Raw genomic sequence first — 18,544 nt, forward strand, 5'->3', positions numbered from 1 at the left:
TCAGGGGTGTAACAAACAGCTGTTTCTAGATGTCGCTACATATGTTCCATTAAAATTCGTCCAGATTCACTGTTAACCAAGTTAAAGTAAATATGCGAACGAATTGCATTTGATTCTAAAAACATCTTATTGTTATCGTTTATTTCAACTTTATACAAGATTTGTAAATACTGCTCTTAATTTTTATTATTAGGAAATAATATTTATTTGTCCGGTTTTATTATTAATTAATTTAAGTAAATATCCAAGCAAATTGCATTTGATTTTGAAATGATTTTATTATTATCGTTTATTTTGACATTATAACATTAAGCATTGCTCTTAGTGATTTTATTATTAGAAAATAATATTTATACTCGTATAATTGTAATTTTATAAGACTTTGTCTGCAGTATATCTGATTTTTATTGCGGTGAAGAAAAAGAGAAAAGGATGATGGAGCATGGTATGCAAAGTGAAAGCGATGAAGGAGAAATAAAATCTGATTTTGGAGAAGATTTAGATGAAGAATTGCAATCCTTACCACATGTATTACAACTTATACGTAAAATGCGTGAGAATATCAAGTGGCAACGTAAAAAGATAAAAAAATTACGTAATAAATTACAAGAACAGGTATGCGTAACATAATGATAGCATCTTAAAAGTAATCTATCTAATTAGTTATCGCTTACTTACTAATATTGTTTTTTTTATAGAAAAATCGAAATCAAATGCGGAATAAGAGTTTTATAGAATATGGTACTCAAACAGATCCTTTAGAATGCGAAAACAAATCTTTAACATTAAATTGGGATCTAAGTAATAATACAAAATCAAATACTCTTGTTGAGCAAGTAAAGCAAGTAGCAGAATCTGCTTTATTGCAGAATGGTTTTGTATATGAGGAAACTTCTGGATTATATTACGATTATAGTACAGGATATTATTATGACGCTGTTAGTTATTATTATATAAAGTCATATTAATAGTTAATTACATAGGAATTAATATATATTAAATATATATTTTATAGAAACAAGGACTTTATTATGATGGAAATTATGGAATATATTATTATTACGATGAAAGCAGTAAAACGTACAAGTTTCACAGTCATGCGCATGCAGTTGAGAATAATATTGCACATTCCCAAGAAATCAAAACGGAAGAAAAATCAGATAGCAAAAAGGCAAACAAGGTTAATAAATAATTTAATAACAATGATATAGATACAACAATATGAGAGAGTAAAAATTGTAAAAATGTAAAAGTTACCATCTGCTGTATATATTTGATTTTTATTCGGTTTCAGGTTTCGGATGAGATAAATGAGTTAATAAGTGGACTTTCAAATATAAAAATTGAAAGATACAGACGTCATGCTCTAGGTAATTATCTTAAGCTTTTAATATGCACACATATCTCTCTTGTAGGATACGGTGAAAAAACGCAAGCTCGCTCAAGATGGAGAGAAGTTAAGAGATGAGTCTGAAGAGGGTGAATGCTCGGACAGCGATAGTGAACAGAGCTCTTGTAACATTACACCAGAATTGTCCACTAATAGTGAGATTGAAAATGAGGAAGAACAAGGTTGAATTATTATTAGTTTTTTTATTTTTTATTTTATCGATTTTCGTATTACGTTTAAATATATTTACTAAGATACAAATAATAATTTTATTCTCAAAAATTTATCATTCAAAAAATATGTAGTAATAAATAATTATATATTAATATAAATTTTTTTTTTTCACACAGATATAGCAAAGACGTATCCACCATGTATGAGAATCATAGTCAAAGAAACAAGCCTTCCAAAATTAAAAGTTGGCTCGCTCTTCCTCGTAGCATACACAGGTGGTTCAATGGGTAAAGAAGGAGATCATTCTGTTATAATACCAGATATAAATGTTAGTAAGGTACGTAATAAGTAAGATTTGAAATATTATTTTAAACAAACAAGATAACAATCCGATTATATAATATTTATGAAATGATAAATAATTTTAGTATCACGCACGATTCCTCTACAATGAGAAAACGAATTCTTATTGGATAGTAGATTCAGGATCGAGGAATGGTACATATTTAAATGGGAAAAGATTGTCTGTGGCTAAACAAGAGTCAGAGTCATATGAGATAGTACATGGTTCAATAATTCAAGTGGGTAATACAAAACTGTTATGTCATATACATAACGGAAATGAAACATGCGGTCACTGCGAACCAGGATTAGTTCAACACAATGCAAATACAGAAGAAAATGTATTTTCGAGAAAGAATATTCATAAGCAAGAATTAAGAAGATTAAAAACAAAATTTGGAGTAGAAAAAGATAATGCTGCGTCTGCCAGTCAATTAGCAACCGGTTATCAGGATAGAGCTCAAGCTCGTAGACAGCGTGTTGGTTCATCAAATCATCATGCCAAGACTGAACAAAGCTCTATCGAAACGTGAGTGAGACGATTAAATGTTACATTAAATTATGAATTAATAATATCATTCTTATTTGCGTATTTTTATCACAGATCGATAGCAAAAGATAATCGAGGATTCAAGTTACTATCTAAAATGGGATGGTCCGAAGGTCGTTCTTTAGGGAAAGATGGCGATGGTAGAACCGAACCGGTGAGTCTTTTTACTTTTTGAATAAATTGAATCATAAAATAGTGGGGTAAATTAACAAGAGATAAGCGTAAGAATAAATAATCTGAAAATAAATAGTACTAGCGACACTACTTTAATTTAACACGTTGACTGACACTTTAGATTTGCAAGATGTTCTCAGGAAGTCACAAAATCATACTTAACTTTTCTAATATAATATATATATTTTAAATAAAAAATGTATAAGTATCCAATAGTAAATTTCTTAATTCATGATACTGTTCAATTAGCTATGATATTTAAAATATTTTAGTTGTCGATATTTATTTCATTTTAATTCATAATTAAATATTTGACAAGGCAGCCAACGTGTTAAGAGAGAAACCTAGAAAAAAAAGGAAATTATACTCTTATCCCTATGGAATATGATAGATAATTAAAAACGAATATAGGTCAGTATGTTAAACATAAATAACAATTTAATGTTTCCCCTGATGTAAAATCCGCAAATGCAAAAGCTATGATCTAATTTCTTAATACAAAAATTCGCTCCTTCGGTCATGTATCCTCATCACATTTGTAGATCAAATTTAATTTGAACTGTATATTTGTTCTCTTTCTCTTTCTCCCTATCTATCTCTATTTTTTCCTCCTCCGACAAGGATGACTATGACGGCAACGGTGCCAATGACGACGGCAGCAAAACGAGTTCCGACGGTACAAGCAAAGCATTCGTATGATAACGAGCGTAACTCCTGTGAAACGTATAGAATAGGTGCAGGAAAGAGAGAGGGTGGAAGAGGAAAGAGAATTATCTCACACACATACACACACTACTCTCTCTGTAAGGTGAGAGAGAGAAAGTGAGTGCCTGATGTTAAAGGGACGAACGGTAGTGTTGAGAGGGACTCTGGAAATGAATGCAAATGTATTGAAATCCAAATCATTATTTTGTCTAGACGCATCGTATGCTCTATTGCACCCCGACCATCTCTTTTTCTGTCTCTTTCTCTCTCTCTCTCTCTTTTTCTCTGATTCGCTTGCTTGCTTACTCTTCGTCGGCAGAATTTAACTGGTTACTCGATGGAAAGAATGTGAATTAAAGGATGAAAAGTTGTATATTTTTTTCTCTTTTTCTCTCTTCTATCTCTTGAACGTCATGATCGCGAACCTAATTTTGTTGATTTTTGTTTTTGCATATTTTGAAGGTTTCTTCGATTTGATCTTTTATCAACAACGTTATTATGTACGAAAACTTTTGTTTATTCGAGACGACGAATAAAAGTACCGGTATTTTCTCTGTCTCCCACCTCCTTCTTCTTTTCTTCTTTTTTTTGTCCTCTTATTTGCTCGTAAAACTCAGTGGATCCTTAAGACGATCGAAGATGTACAACACAGTAGGTCGGGCATATAAATGAGAGAATGTATTTTTAGCTTGTCGCCTCGTCGTCGCATTCTTTTCTTTTTCGTCGTTCATTCGCGAGATCGAGAGTTTGACGATGTGCCGTTGTACTTTAGAATAAAATTAAAAAAAAAAAATTTTTCTTTTTTCTCTTTAAATTAAAAACCATCAAAGAGATTGGAGTTACGAAGAAACGTAATTTAATCGAATTAATAATGTCTTTTTAACCATTTTTTTTCTTCTTTAATCGCAATTTTTGTTTTTTTTCTTTCTTTTTATTAGACAAATTAGACAAAGATGTATTTTCGTTTTTACATATATAAGGGACTTTACTTATATATTTATCATAAACCAACAATTGCATTTTATTTATCGAGTAATAAGACGAAAACGAATTCGCGAATGCATTTCGCACAATTCTGACCTAAATCGTAAACGGAAAATGTAGGAAGAAGTAACTCTTTGAAAGAAGAAGAGGTGAATAAGATCTTCTTGGGAAGAGTTTGTGTTCCTTCAGGAAAACCGTAAAGCGGACATTGTAAAGCCGAGGAATAACGATTGCCAGTAAACTACGAGAAGACGCGATAAAGTATAAAATCGTGAAAAGGGAGAAGAGATCGCCCTTAACAGAAAAGGGCAACACTTTCCTCGGTATTTCCTTGAAGGGTTCATTTATTTGAGTGCTTCGGTTGAAAAACAAATTTTTTTTTTCTCTTTATAGTCTCCATAGTAAGCGACATTAACAAATAAGAAAAAGAAATTTCTATTGGAATCGGGGGGGGGGAACTTTTTGAATCGTTCATTTAATTATTTTAAGTATCATCGAGTTAGCTAATTTTTTTAATTATATTTTTTGATATTCGAATTTTAATATAATACTTAATATTAACAAATATTCAAAATATTCTAATGCAATAAATTGTATTTATTTTATTTTTTTTTAAATATATTTCAAAATTAAACAATGAAACGATATTTAGAATTAATTCAATAAAAAAATAAGTTTATTTTTATGTATTTAATAAAATAAATTGTATTAGAATTGAATCGAATATATATATAAATATATCTTTCGTAACGAATAGTAGATCTGATTCGAGACTGCATTCGTTAACTACAACAATTTCATTTTATAGACATTTACGTGCAGTATCCGATAGGACGTTGAAAGTGTCGTTTCTATCTTCGATAGCACCCTTTTTTACGATTTACATCCACTTCTATATTGCCTCGGCATTTTACAGCTTGAATCTTGGAAAAGGTGCTTGATTAATGACGTTGTAAATAATCTAAAGTATTTCAACGAAAACAATGAATCCGTACCTTGGTGCTTCCATAAAATTTCTTTCTTTTTTCTCTCTCTCTCTCTCTCTTTCTTTATTTTTATTTATATCTATTTATTTTTGTAATAGGCAGGGATAAATAATTTTCGTTTTAAAATAACGATTTCATCTTTCGATTTTATATAAAAGAAATAATTTTGTTTTCTCGGTCGATATCGTATAATATAAATAATTTAACGTAATATATACAAAAAAAAAATAAAAAAGATAATTATTAATATGAGAAACGTTTTAAATTTCGTTATTGAAAAATATCTACGAATTAAATCGTAAAATCAATCGAAATTTAAATGCAACGACGATATTTACGATTTGCTGCTCAACGTATTTCGTATAGAAAAGAAAAAAAGAAACAAACCAACAAACAAGAAGTAAACAAATAGATGTGAATAAAAGAGGCGTGTGTGTAGTAAGGATTGGTAAGAATGAGAAAGAAGAAGGAATAGAGAAAGAGAAGAAGAGTGTGGATCTTGACAAGGCGACTTTATTTCTCGGCCGAACCTGTTGCTGGTGTACATCAAGCATTGCCTTCTTCTTCTTCTTCGGTCTTTCTCACTTTCCATTGGATCGTTCTTCCTTTTCTTTTGGCGAGTGCAAGAAAGAAAGAAAGGAGGAAAGAAAGAAAGAAAGCAAAACAAGAAAGAGAAAGAAAGAAAGAGAGAAGGAAGGAAGAGGAAAAAGAAGAAAAGAGTCCCAGAAGGGCAGGAAAGAGGAAGGGTCTGGAGAACTCAACGGAAGTCAATGACTATGCATCCATGGAAAGCCCTGCCGCGGGCGGTACGATGAAATGCAAGGTCGTTTCGATATTACATAATGCCACAAGAGAGAGAAAACGAAAGAGAAAGAGAGAGAGAGAGAGAGAGAGAGAGAGAGAGAGAGAGAGAGAGAGAAAAGAGGACCTCGAGTATAGTTATGGATGATATGCAAGGATACTCGTGGAAGATTCATCTCTGTATTTCTCTTTCCTCTTACCCTGAGGCTAAAACGCGCTCATTGTCTTCTTTTAAAATTTTGTTACGTTGTTCGTTCGACAAAGTAAGATCGTCGTTTAAATATATATGTGTACGATTAAATCGCAAGATTTTTTTTTTCTTTCTTTTTTATTATTATTTTTCATTAAAGAAATTAATTTGATAATATCGATTGATTTCGGATTTATTAAATTGAAACTTAAACTTTGCTTTAACGCATTTGTGGGGGATACTTATTTTTGAGATATCATATGAAGTGGAGACGTATTGGTTTGTTTGGAAAGTTTGTAAAAAAACAAAAATATATTTATAGATTTATATTCGTTTTATATATTTTTAATAAACTTTTGGACGATTAATCTGTTGTTTAAAATAAATTTTCGTTTGATTTTCTTATCATCAACGACGATGATGAGGAGTTCAAGTAATACTACGAGAAAAAAATCTACGTAATTATTATAATGATCGGATTAAATATTAAATAAAATTTCGAAAATAAATCGGCTGTTTATGAAAAATTCACTCTTTTGATTTGATAAGAAATTAATAGAAAACGGTGAGAGAAAGATAAATGAGCTTGCGATAATAATTAACAATTAATAATTATAAATAATTCATTTAAAATCGTTGAAATATTAAATTGAATAATATTCTTACGAGGCACACGCGTATTGAATTCGACTTGTTTACGATAGGACGGCCGAACTGTAACTGTCTCAAGTGTTTACATTTAACTCGGGAGAAAAAAGTAAACAGATGTTTAGAAATAGTTAGATCATTTCAGTTGTCTTGAGAAGGTCAGCGACGAAAGTTCTTTTCGTTCGTAATCTTGCCGAGAGTAAACTAACGGTAAGACGTTTTAAATTGAATTTATTTCTTTGTCAAATATAACTTTGTGCATTTCAATATTTTAATTATAAAACGTGATCAATAGAAGACCGACCAATTAACGAGTGTGTATCAAAATTTTGTATTCTAATTTTCTATCATTTCGCAGCCAGTCAAATTATCAAAAATTTCTCGAACGAATTTATATTCCTTTGCACAAGATAAAATTATATTTTCAATTTTCTTAAAATTTATTGTTAGTCGAAAAAGTATTTATTATGCTAAAAAATATCTTTTCTTCAATGTATTCGTAAAGAATCAACAAATGATCGATCTATGTATTTTCTTTTTCTTTATAACAGCGTCGTCCAATTTCTCTTATCAGTCCACGGGTCATTTTTATCTTTTGCAAACGAATTTTGAAAGTCAAAGAAGGATAGATAATTAAAAAATCAATTAATTTCACGTCTAAAAATTAGTGCATACACAAGTTTAACAACGCTATAACATTATAGCGATCGTTCTTATAACTTTACTACATAGAACACGTTTCTTTTAATAATTAATTTAATTTGGCATAGATGTTTATATTTATTATCATTATTATTTTTTTCGAGGATCATTTTCTTCTAGAATAATTCGATTTTTTGTAATATAAAAAATAGAACGACTATAGGGGAAAAAAGAAAGTGAAAGAACGTTCGTATTTAATGAAAAAGAAGAGAAAGATGGGTAGATATATATATATATAGAGAGAGAGAGAAGATTCTTCGTTGTCAAGCTATTCTAAAGGGGTGCGGGAGGCAACAGGTGGGAATCCACAGTCACAAATAAATCCAACACGAGCGTCTCTAACGTCTAGACGACGATCCGCTGACTAACCGTGGATACAAGATTACCGTGTCATTTCTTTGTTCCAATCTTCTTATTCCAATCTTATTCTTCGAAGAGAGAAAAAGAGAGAAAGAGAAAAAAGGAGAGAAGACGAAATGATTGAAAATAGTGTTAACATTGTTTGTTCAAAAATTGGATAATCCTTTACGAACGATTACTTTGATCTTAAAGCGCAGAATCAAAATTTCATAAAATAAATCGAAAGAATCTGCGAGCAATAATTGTATTATTTCGAGATAGTGAGAAAAAGAAAACAAGAAAAACAGAAAAGAGATACGTCAAACGTGTCGGCGTGGTTAAACGTTCGTTAGATCATAACCGGATTCTACCGGATCAATTTTCCAGATAGATCATTTCCTTAGAAGACACATATATACATATATATATATATATATATTAATCTTGATAAATAAGGCCACTCGGGATAAAAATGTTTATTCATCCTTATCGTTTCATGCTGAGATAAGTGCATAGGTCTGAATAGAAGGGGACAAAGTATTTTTATTCTTTCGATTGGTGCAACAAAGCGATAGAAGAAAATGAAACGGTGGTGTGTTGATAGTGATGATGGTGTGGTGTGGTAGGAACATAGATTCGCAGTGGTCAGAGAGTAGGATGAAAAGGAGAGGGGGAAGAAGGAGGAGGCGGAGGAGGAGCTGCATGGCGTGACGGGGGGTGGAAGGGGTGGAAGTGGAGACAGAACGCGGATGTATAATGTTTTGTGTACACAAGAGGGTAAGCGCACACGTGCGCGCATAACCGTGTCTCGATTTAACGTCCGTCTATCTGTCCGTCCGTCCGTCCGTCCATCCATCCGTCCGTCCATCCATCCATCCATCCGTCCTTCCGTCCGTTCGTTCGTCTGTTCCATCCATAGCCGCTGCCGCCGCCGCCGCCGCCCCGTACGTGTACACCATCGGCTACACATAACGTTAACTAACTAGGAATATACGATCCAGGAGTAGGAGCAGCAAACCCCCGGTCGATCGGTCTAGACGAGGTGTGCGTACACGTTCCGCATAGCGCACGTTGCGCGAACAATCGCCCGAACCCGACACACAAATATGTACAATGAGAGAGGGAATGGGTGGTAAGGTTAGTACGAGAGAGAGTGAGAGAGTGAGTGAGTGAGTGAGAGAGAGAGAGAGAGAGAGAGAGAGAGAGATATCTATTAATTACAACGCGCCAGCAGTACATGACGCACCGACTGTGGTCGAACGTATGTCGAGACAGGCCAAACTAATTAAACGATCCGCCGATATATAGATAATCGGATATGCGTTAACCCTGTCTTCTTTGCTCTCCACAAAAAAAAAAAGAATAAAAAAAAAGGATCTTTTATTTCTTTCATTTGCTCATTAGGATCCCTCACCCCCACGTCCACCCCTTGTCTTTCATATATGAATCCTTGGGGTTAATATATAACGACTTGTTTATTCGTAATATTAAAAGGAATAAAATTGATTATTTAAAAAATTTGTATTATAAATTAGATTATTATCATTGATTCGTCGATAATAATAAGATGGATCAAAATTTATTTCCATATGTAGGTTCATTGTAAGATCGCGTAAGAGCAGATTTTTACGTATATATGTATATGTACGTGAGATACATAGATCGGTACACTCGATGTTACTTAGTTCCGGACAACTGAACTTTGACGTAGGTTGTTGAGAGAGGTAACTGTGTAAAAGATGTTGAAAGAGTAATAGTGTCGAGCAAAGAGGATGCGACGGGACGAAAAACGACAAGAGGAATATCGCGTGGTTATTAGTGCAAGCCGCTATGGCTTCCCGTCGCCAGAGATAGGAACATATACCTATCGTTGGTTGACGCAAATTTTTGTCGATTCGTTCGAATCTTGTTCGATATGGTATATGGTAGAATATGATGACGTCTGATGGTTTCCACTCGGCTAACACGGATTCTCCTCAAGCCTTAGGTTCATCCCCCGATGGAAGTAGCTTCGAAACGAATAGACACGACGAGTACAATACGTCATCTAGGTTGCCCTATCGCCGCCAGACGGCTTCCGCTGAGTAAACACACATGCAGCGGCAGCAGCAGCAGCAGCAACAGCAGTAGCAAACGTATACCCACACACACACACACACACACATATTCAACGACGTTAGAGCGCGCAGGATGCTCGAGGTTTCACCGACGAGCATCTAGGGACATCCATCACAGGATTATCGCACGACCGCGGTGGTAACACGCGTGCCCCTCTTCCTCGGGAAGTATATGGAACGTGTTCCCCTGGCGTCTCCGATACGTCTATGGGCTCTTGTACCCGTCTGCCTTCATCCCTCTCTCTCTCTATCTCTATCTGTTCTCTTGTTCTTCCTCTCTCTCCCTTTAACCCGATCTTCCATGTCACATGTTCTCTGTCTATTCTATCTCTCGGAGCCTCGTCTACTCGCAGACGATCGCGCCGTATGCTATCCTCTATGTATGTGTCTAGTTTAGTCTACGGGATTCTACACTCTATACAGACAGCCAAATACTAATTAATTCTCTGCAAACACGAGGACGCCGTTAAGCAAGCGGAAGATCCCTTTTCTCCTTCTATCCGATAGACTCCTCTCTCTCTCTCTCTCTCTCTCTCTCTCTCTCTCCTCTAGTCTTGCCATTCGTATTCACAGTAATCTCCCGAACGATCTCTCGATTAGCTCCGTCTACTGTCTTCTTTCTTTCTTTCTCTCTCTCACACACACACACCCACAAAGAAGAAGAAGAAGCCCTACCGAGCTAATCTTGTTCAGATGCATAGATAAACTATTATTATTTTTCTTTTCCCTTTTGTCTCTTATGTGAGATTATCAAGGAACACTAATTGTAGTAAGGGATTCCGAGTGTTGAGAATCTAAGGTTTTGATTTAAAACTCGTGTAAGGTGAAAAGTGTTCTGTGAAGAGATGAGACACGATGTTAGGGATAGAATGTAGAATGTAGAATTAGAGTTGTCGGTTGAAATACCGAAAGAGAGAAAGAGAGAAAGTAAAGGTAGGAGAGGGTGAGAGAGTTAAAGCAAAGAGAAGCCTGTGACGTTTATTTCAGAGAGCTAGGACGGCTCTTGGTAGCTACCGGAGGCGACGGCGGACACACCGGCGGCGTTGTAAACGAGCAAAGTTTCGAACCCAATATGCTGTCTCCCCGCATGGGAGCCCACATTCAACCTGTCAAGGTGCGACGACGACTACGACTACTACGGACCACAGTAGTGGTGTACACGTGCTGCTACCACCTCTTACACCCTCGTCTCCGGTAATGCCAGACGGGCAAACCGGGACAAACTTTCGAACTGGCACAGACCGTCTGGCACACTACCATCGTCCTCCTCCTTCTTCTCCTCCCCCTCCTCTTCCTCTTCTTCTTCTTCTTTTTCCTCCGGAAGAAGAACCCGCGAATTTCCAATATGTTATTGTACGTCTGTCGGCACCGTTTTGTCTGTCCAAGCCCAATGTCTATCGTAGAACAAATGTAACTGAGCAAGAGAGAAAGAGAGAGAGAGAGAGAGAGAGGGAGAGTCTGCTCTTCCAATCCAAGAATTTTCTTCTTCCGCTCGTCCTGCTGCATCGAAGATGATCATACTTTTGCATATTGAAAGAAATATTCGGTCTTTTAATCGAAACGTTTCAAAAAAAAAAAAAACAGAAAAAGGATTCGAGAAAACTTGAAATAAGTTCTTATAGTTTGATGGGGGAGGGGAAAAAAGAAAGAAAGAAAGAAAGAAAAAAATAAAGAAAGGAAGAACATAATCAAGGTTGACGATGGAGAATAAATAGAAGGATGAATTGACGGAGGCGACGAATGAGCGTCGTACGCATTCGAATACGCGCAAGCATCAAGAGAGCTCGTACGAAGATTAAACGATGCTAGCGGAGTTAGACGTCGAGTGTTAAATGTCGAGAAGTGTAGACGTCGCGCCGTGTTCGTGTAACTTGCCGATTGGGCCAGTTGTTGGTGGGCGTTAATCGGTAATCGTCAACAGTGCATTGCCTTCCCGTCCAAACGTTTTGCCCTATTTGCCTATTTTCCTAAGAGGACCGACTGATCCGAACTTTCGAAACTTCATTCGGATAAAACCTATTTCGTGGTACAATCGTAGAGAGGAGATCTGGGTCGTGACACCTGGAAGGAACGAGAATAGTTTTGCTCTGCAGACGGTTAACATTGGTCGTCGTTTCGTATGAAAGTTTGAAACGACGACGACTACGATCAGGACGGTTTCGTCGTCTATTTCTATTCCCCTCCCTCTCTTTTGACTCTCTATCTATATACTTGTTCTCTTGCAATTCTTGCATTATCGATCGATCGACGTAGTAGGTAACCCAGACGTTGTCTGGTTTGTTCTATCGTTTCCGAAAAAGAAAAGTATATCAAGATATATCATACATTATTATTATACAAAATCGATCGTCCTTTCTCTTTCTCTCTCTCTCCCTCTCTCTCTCTTTCTCTCTTATTCTCGTTCGGGTTCACGTAAATATATAAGCTAGGAGAACGTAGCTCGTTAGTCTCGTGCACTATACCGGAGACGGAGCATGTATTTTAATCTCCTTCGTCAGCTTTTTAGAGGAAAAGAGCAAACCGACGAGGTATTAAAGTTTCAACGTAATTCCATTCGAAAGGTGGATTATGTTTTCGCAGAAAACTCTCCTCTCCTCTCCTCTCTTCTCCTCGTTTCGTCTGGTCTCGTTTCGTTTCGTTTCGTCTCGTCTCGTCTCGTCTCGTCTCGTCTCGTCTCGAATAGAACAAAGTCTGGTCCGTTTTCTCTTCATCGTGATTCGACTGTACGCCGACTGTGTCACGGCATAGATTATAACGAGCGGCCGCGACAATAATGTGTTATAGCATATAAGTGGTCTAGACGATCCAGATGAGATGTATGTATCATCGTCGTAGTTGCCGTTGACTCGTTGACTCGTTGTTGGCGGTTTTGTGCGTCAGTGTCGACGTCAGTGTCGGCCATACCGACTATTTCGCTACTTGACACGACTTGGTTATCTTTGCCAAGAAACAAGTGGTTTTCCGCATTGACCGTCGTGTCTCTTTTCCCTCGTATTATCTTTCATTCAATTTTCTTATTCTCGAACGCGGTTCAGAGGAACAAATTGGACCTTGTTAATTCTTAGTTAGCGATGACGATTTTTTTCTTGAGAACAGTCGCACATTTAATTTCTTCTTTCAAGCTTCTTTCTCGTTTTCTCGATCAAAGGCGACGAGTTCATTCGCCGTCTCGTTCTTTTTTCTTCCACTTCCCTTCTTTTTTCCATTTCCGTCTACTACCTTAGTTTTTCCTATTTCCCTCCCTTCTTTTTCTCTTTTATCCAAGTAAGTCAAGTGATGGCGGCGGCAGTAGACAGGGCCTCATTTTCAAGCCAGACGGGTACAGTACTTGTCCCAAATACGCTAGAAAGACTTTTCGTCGGCTTAAAACTGCCAGGGTACCTAGCTCCGAAATGAATTTTTTTTTCCTTTCTTTTCTTTTCTTTTTATTTTTTTAATCTCTTTTCCTCCCCTACCACCACCCTTTCTTTACCTGTGAATCTTTATCTTAGTCTACCGAAGCTAACATTTTTAATTAACTATTCATACTATTACTTAGGAGACGCGAACGAGTTCGCGGACTAAATGGCAAAGTTTTTGGTCTCGTTTTGGGAGTAGTATCTCGCTTTTTTGCGACGTTTTCAAGACTGACCGGGGAAAGAAAACTACTGCATTTACCTACCAACGAAATAACGAGTTACTCGCTTAGAAAATTCTAATCCTAGGGCATTGTACGCTGCGACGTGCTCGACGTACTCGAAATCTTTCTCGGCTGAGCTTTTTTGGTGGCTGCTGCTGCTGCTTTTAGAGATGTAGAAGGAGAAAGAGGTGGAGGAGGAGGAGGTGGAGGAAGAGGCGGTGGAGGGGTAGGGGGGAGCAGGCGTACCACCACCCATAATTTCTCTCATTTTCCACGATGCGCTCTTCTCTACTAGGCGTTTCTTTTTCTCTTTCCTTTTAGCCAAGTAAGTCAAGTGACGGCGCCGGTGGAATAGGGCCTCATTTACAGCCCAGACGAGGTAGAACACTTGGCCCAAATACCGGCTGAAGAGAGAATGTACCCGGGTGGGTTCCACCGTAGAGCTGGTTAAAATCTGGAAACGGTTCCCTCTTGACGATAAGAATCCTTGCCGAAAGAGACACGAACCCTTTCTCTTTCTCTCTCCCTCTCTCTCTTTTAATCTATGATTTTTAGAAGACCCGATTCTCTTCCACCAGAGCTGAATTCTTCAAACTCCGAGATATAAGATTCGTGGTGCCTCGTGAGGATGATCCACGGAAGCGTGACCGTCTGAAATGAAATAACCATAGTCTTTCTCTCTCTCTCTCTCTCTCTCTCTCTCTCTCTCTCTCTCTCTCTCTCTAATTCGAATTAGCATAAATCCCACCGGGAAGAGCGGGAAATTTATTTAAACTTTCAAGCTCGTAACTCTCCGCCGTGTCGATAAAACCCCGTTCGTTTCGAGTTTCGTTGGCTGCTGTTCTTTGGGGGTCGGGGCGGGAAAGGGATAGGGGGTAGAGGTAAAGATTATAACGAGGACGAAACTTACGATGGGGCGGGGCGGGGTCAGGGCGGGGGGAGGAAGGAAGGAGAGTCGAGGGAACTAGCTGATACTAAAAATTTACCGAGTCGCATTCGCGGAAAAAGGTCGGGATACGATTTGCATTTTCTATCGCAGGGCAGACGGACGAATACTTTGATCGTGCAAACTTGCCCAGACAGTTTATCAAGACCCCCGACGAACTACGTCTCTCGTCCAAGTAGGAAAGGATTTGCATAGATATTCAAGAACTGAGGTTCATTCTATTTTACAGCTGGCGCGTATTAGCGCCTTCCAACCCCTCCCCCCCTTTACACCGACGAGATTACTCCGCCCTCTTACTAACCCCAGATATCCCCCACCCCCCAGCCCGCTTCCCCTTTGGTGTCTACTCTTCTTCCTTTCGACTCGGATTTTCGACTGCAATTTATATCGTCGTTCATTTCTCTCTTGTATAATAATTTTGTCTATTTAATAACTAACCATTCTCTTCTTTCGATTTGTTTTTTTTTCAGATAGCTATATCGAACAATCCAAACAAGAGCGGCTTCGGTGCGGTTAAAGCTGACTTTCCTAAGATCGAGTTGGATTATAACGTTGAGAAGAAACAGGCAAGATGGCGTAAAACACAACAACGATACAATAAAATTATGGAATAAAAGAATCAATTTGACTAAAACGAACAATCTTAATCTTATCGCTAAATCAGGGGGAGGGGAATCGCATTTTTCAATGATTCTCTTTAGATATATTTCTTTTTTCATTAATGAGATTTTAATGAAGACAATTGTTAAATTTCTTTACATAAATAAATAATAAAAAACAAACGGGGGAAAACTTTCGAATATTCGTACACTTTATCGAAGAAGATGTTTTTTAATTTGTAAAAGAATACGAGAAGAAGTAGTAAAATAAGAGGAAGGTAGAAGTAAAAGAAAAGAAAGGAAAAGAAGAAAAAGAAGAGGAAGACGAGGAAGAAGAAGAAGAAGAGATTGCTTCTGAATCCATAACGAACGTAGCTTCTTCTCTAGTAGGTCCGCGCCCGTTCTCTGACGATATTTATAAAGCAAACTTGGCGGTGCAAAGACCTCGCAAGGGAGTACGAGCGAGCGAGCGAGAAAGAGAAAAAGAGAGTTGGAGTAAGCTGTAAGTTTAGGCCAAGCCCTTAACTCCTTTGGCACATCAACGCTGTCTTCATAATAAACTCAGAGCACTACCGTGGATCGTTACTTTTCCGACACCGTAACAGAATCATCCGGTCCATCAAAATCTATTACGGTCATTCGACAAATTTGTATTTTATTCATTTTCTTGTTGTTGTTGTTGTTTTCTCCTAATTGATTTGTTTACAATAATTCAAATTCATCATTTTGAGATTATAATTTTGGAAGAGAAAAAATTGAAATAAGTTGTAAATTTAGTTTCAACCTTTTAATCCTTTTAAACCAAGGACAACGAATTTATACGTCGTGATACTATGAAAAAGACGATAAAAGTCAATTGAAACGCGATAAATTATTTGTTCTATCTTGATTTTTTATTTGATATTATTATTGTTTAGTAATCGCGTTAGATTACTTTTCGTATTTGCTATTATTACAACTTGGTTTCTCACTCAAAAGATTTATCCTTTTGGCACAACAACTATTGTCTGTATATTAAGCTTGGAACACTACTGTGAATCGTTACTTATCTGATACGAGACTTAGACATTATACCAAAGTAATCATCCGGTCCATGAAAACCTGTTACGGTCATTGGAAAAGTTAACATTCTTTCATCGAGAAAGATATTAATACCTTTCTCAAAGACTGCCGTCAAACGGCAGGTCGAGTATTAATATCCTTTGCGTAGGACGCGGCATTAAAAGTGTGAATAAAACGCTTACTAATACTTGATTTTTTTTTTTCTTTTTTGGATAATACAACATTAATTTCGTTTTGCAACAATTTCTGAGTTATTTTCAGCGTGTTTCTTAACGCATCGTAACTCCTGTTGTTATATTTTTGTTCAAAGCAAACAATCCGACTAACTTCTCGTGCATTTGCATTTCCTGACGTATCAAATGTTTTTTTTTTTGTTTTTTACTGAGAAAAGAATTCTAACATTTTATGTTTTCATTACATAAGCGTAAAGACTCCTTATCTTGTTAGGTATTCTCTTTATATTTTTGTAAAGGGAAATAAATTATTGTTCACATCAGGGCAATATTTTAAACATAAATCCCTAAATAAATAAATTAAAAAATTTATAATTTTTTTCCAATTAATGTCTATACTTAACAATTTTTCCTAATTGTTCGTTATCCAAAAGCATACAGTAAGTTACACATTTTCCAAAATCTTTTCAATCTTGACCATATTATTAAATTGATCGTGCAAATATTTAAGCTTTGTCGCTGTAACGATGACGTATTCGTATATTATTCTTTCAACGGGATTTGAGAAATTAATTGGTAATTCAGAGATTGAAATGTTGACTAATGGAACATAGTTGTTGACCTATGCTTGGATTTTATTCGTTCTCGCAAGAGTAATAAGATATGTCTCGTAGTAGTAGGTAGAGACAACGCATACCGTTTTTAATGAACTTGCTGGAAGTCATGCGGCTGCCGGGGCCTCGTCCGCGAAAATTAATGAAACCGGGGACGTGCGAATACCGTTTTCTCGCGCGAATGCTCGTACCCGTGTGTTTCTTGCTCGGCGGTGCGCAGAAAAGCCATAAAGTTGCTTGACAAATGGCAGGAAGCGGCGCGTTGACAGCCTCGACGAAATGGATTGGACGCTTTAATCGTCGAACTCGGTCACTTTGTTAATGCCTTCAAGTTCTTTACTTTATTTTTTAATTAACCACCTTCTTCTTCTTCTTCTTCTTTTTCTACTTCTTCTTTTTGTTATTCTTTTCTCAGAATAATGAATTAGGAAAACTATAAAGTATATTGGTTTATATTTTTCTCCGTTTTTATCGCTAAAAAGTCCCATTAAACGAACCGTATCGAACTCATCTTATCAAATCTGTTCCAACTAACAACTAAAATCATACGATGATGTTATTTTCGTTCGAGTTTAAAGTACCACGTGGACAAGTAGAGTACTACTACATCTTTGAGTCGAGTGGAACGTTCTGCGGTACTACAAAAGCATCTTGAGCCGCTGTTCAAAGGCTCATCGTGCAAGACTAGGACAGCTAACGAGTTAACCGTCACACAAATCATAGTGGCAATAGCTCGTACGCACAATAGATGTATAACGTGGTTTTAGAATAAGATAGATAGGAAGGGAAGGAGAAGTACAACAGGTCTTTAAGAAAATCAAATAAAATAAAACAAAATAAAAGAAAATAAAATGAAAGAAAATAAAATGATCAGATGGTCGATTGGCCGGTCGATCGGTTGGCCGGTCGTCATTGTCATCGTCATCATCATCATCATCATCATCATCATCATCGCTGTTGCCATCGTCTCGGATCCGCGCTTCCGAGCGCTGCAATGCGTAGGCGGTTAAGCTACCGCAGGCGGTGCATCATTCCACGGATTTACTTGGCGGGTGCATTAATCGGGCTCTTATTCGAGCCAACTTCTTTCTCTTTTTTTTTGTTTTTTTCTTCCTTTTTTTTTTCTTCCCTTCTTCTCCTTCTATCCGACCCAAAGTCAACATCTCCGAAGGAAATTACGCGAGAATTTACGAGGCACACCGATGCACAAATCTGCGATAATAACCGCGCATACGTTGGAGGAACATACATCTATCAACGAAACGTCCTCGAGACGTAGATCCTTCTTCTTCGTAGTAGTAATAATAGTAGTAGTAGTAGTAGTAGTAGTAGTAGTAGTAGTAGTAGTAGTAGTAGTAGTAGTAGTAGTAGTAGTACTGGTAGTAGTAGTAGTAGTAGTAGTAGTCGTCGTAGTAGTAGTCGTTGCAGT

The 18,544-nt window shown here is 36.8% G+C and overlaps 1 protein-coding gene across 4 annotated transcripts in view; it reads left to right on the top strand.

The window, feature by feature from the left end:
• The first annotated feature begins 18 nt into the window (after nt 1-18).
• Nucleotides 19-18,544, top strand: part of LOC122520803 (angiogenic factor with G patch and FHA domains 1) — a 32,448-nt gene continuing 13,922 nt past the window's right edge. The window contains exons 1-9 of one of the 4 annotated variants that reach the window (XM_043641098.1): nt 19-86; nt 393-615; nt 699-938; nt 1,016-1,180; nt 1,416-1,572; nt 1,741-1,901; nt 1,993-2,435; nt 2,511-2,610; nt 15,138-15,301. In XM_043641098.1, coding sequence (XP_043497033.1) covers nt 433-615; nt 699-938; nt 1,016-1,180; nt 1,416-1,572; nt 1,741-1,901; nt 1,993-2,435; nt 2,511-2,610; nt 15,138-15,281 — 1,593 coding nt within the window. In that variant the 5' untranslated portion in view covers nt 19-86; nt 393-432 and the 3' untranslated portion in view covers nt 15,282-15,301. Of the gene's footprint in view, nt 237-392; nt 616-698; nt 939-1,015; nt 1,181-1,415; nt 1,573-1,740; nt 1,902-1,992; nt 2,436-2,510; nt 2,611-15,137; nt 15,302-18,544 lie in introns of those variants that run through there. The other 3 variants (XM_043641089.1, XM_043641082.1, XM_043641106.1) reach the window with 3 other exon arrangements.

Source organism: Polistes fuscatus, unplaced genomic scaffold (assembly GCF_010416935.1).
Source record: "Polistes fuscatus isolate 324 unplaced genomic scaffold, CU_Pfus_HIC Scaffold1, whole genome shotgun sequence".
NCBI classification, from domain to species: domain Eukaryota; kingdom Metazoa; phylum Arthropoda; class Insecta; order Hymenoptera; family Vespidae; genus Polistes; species Polistes fuscatus.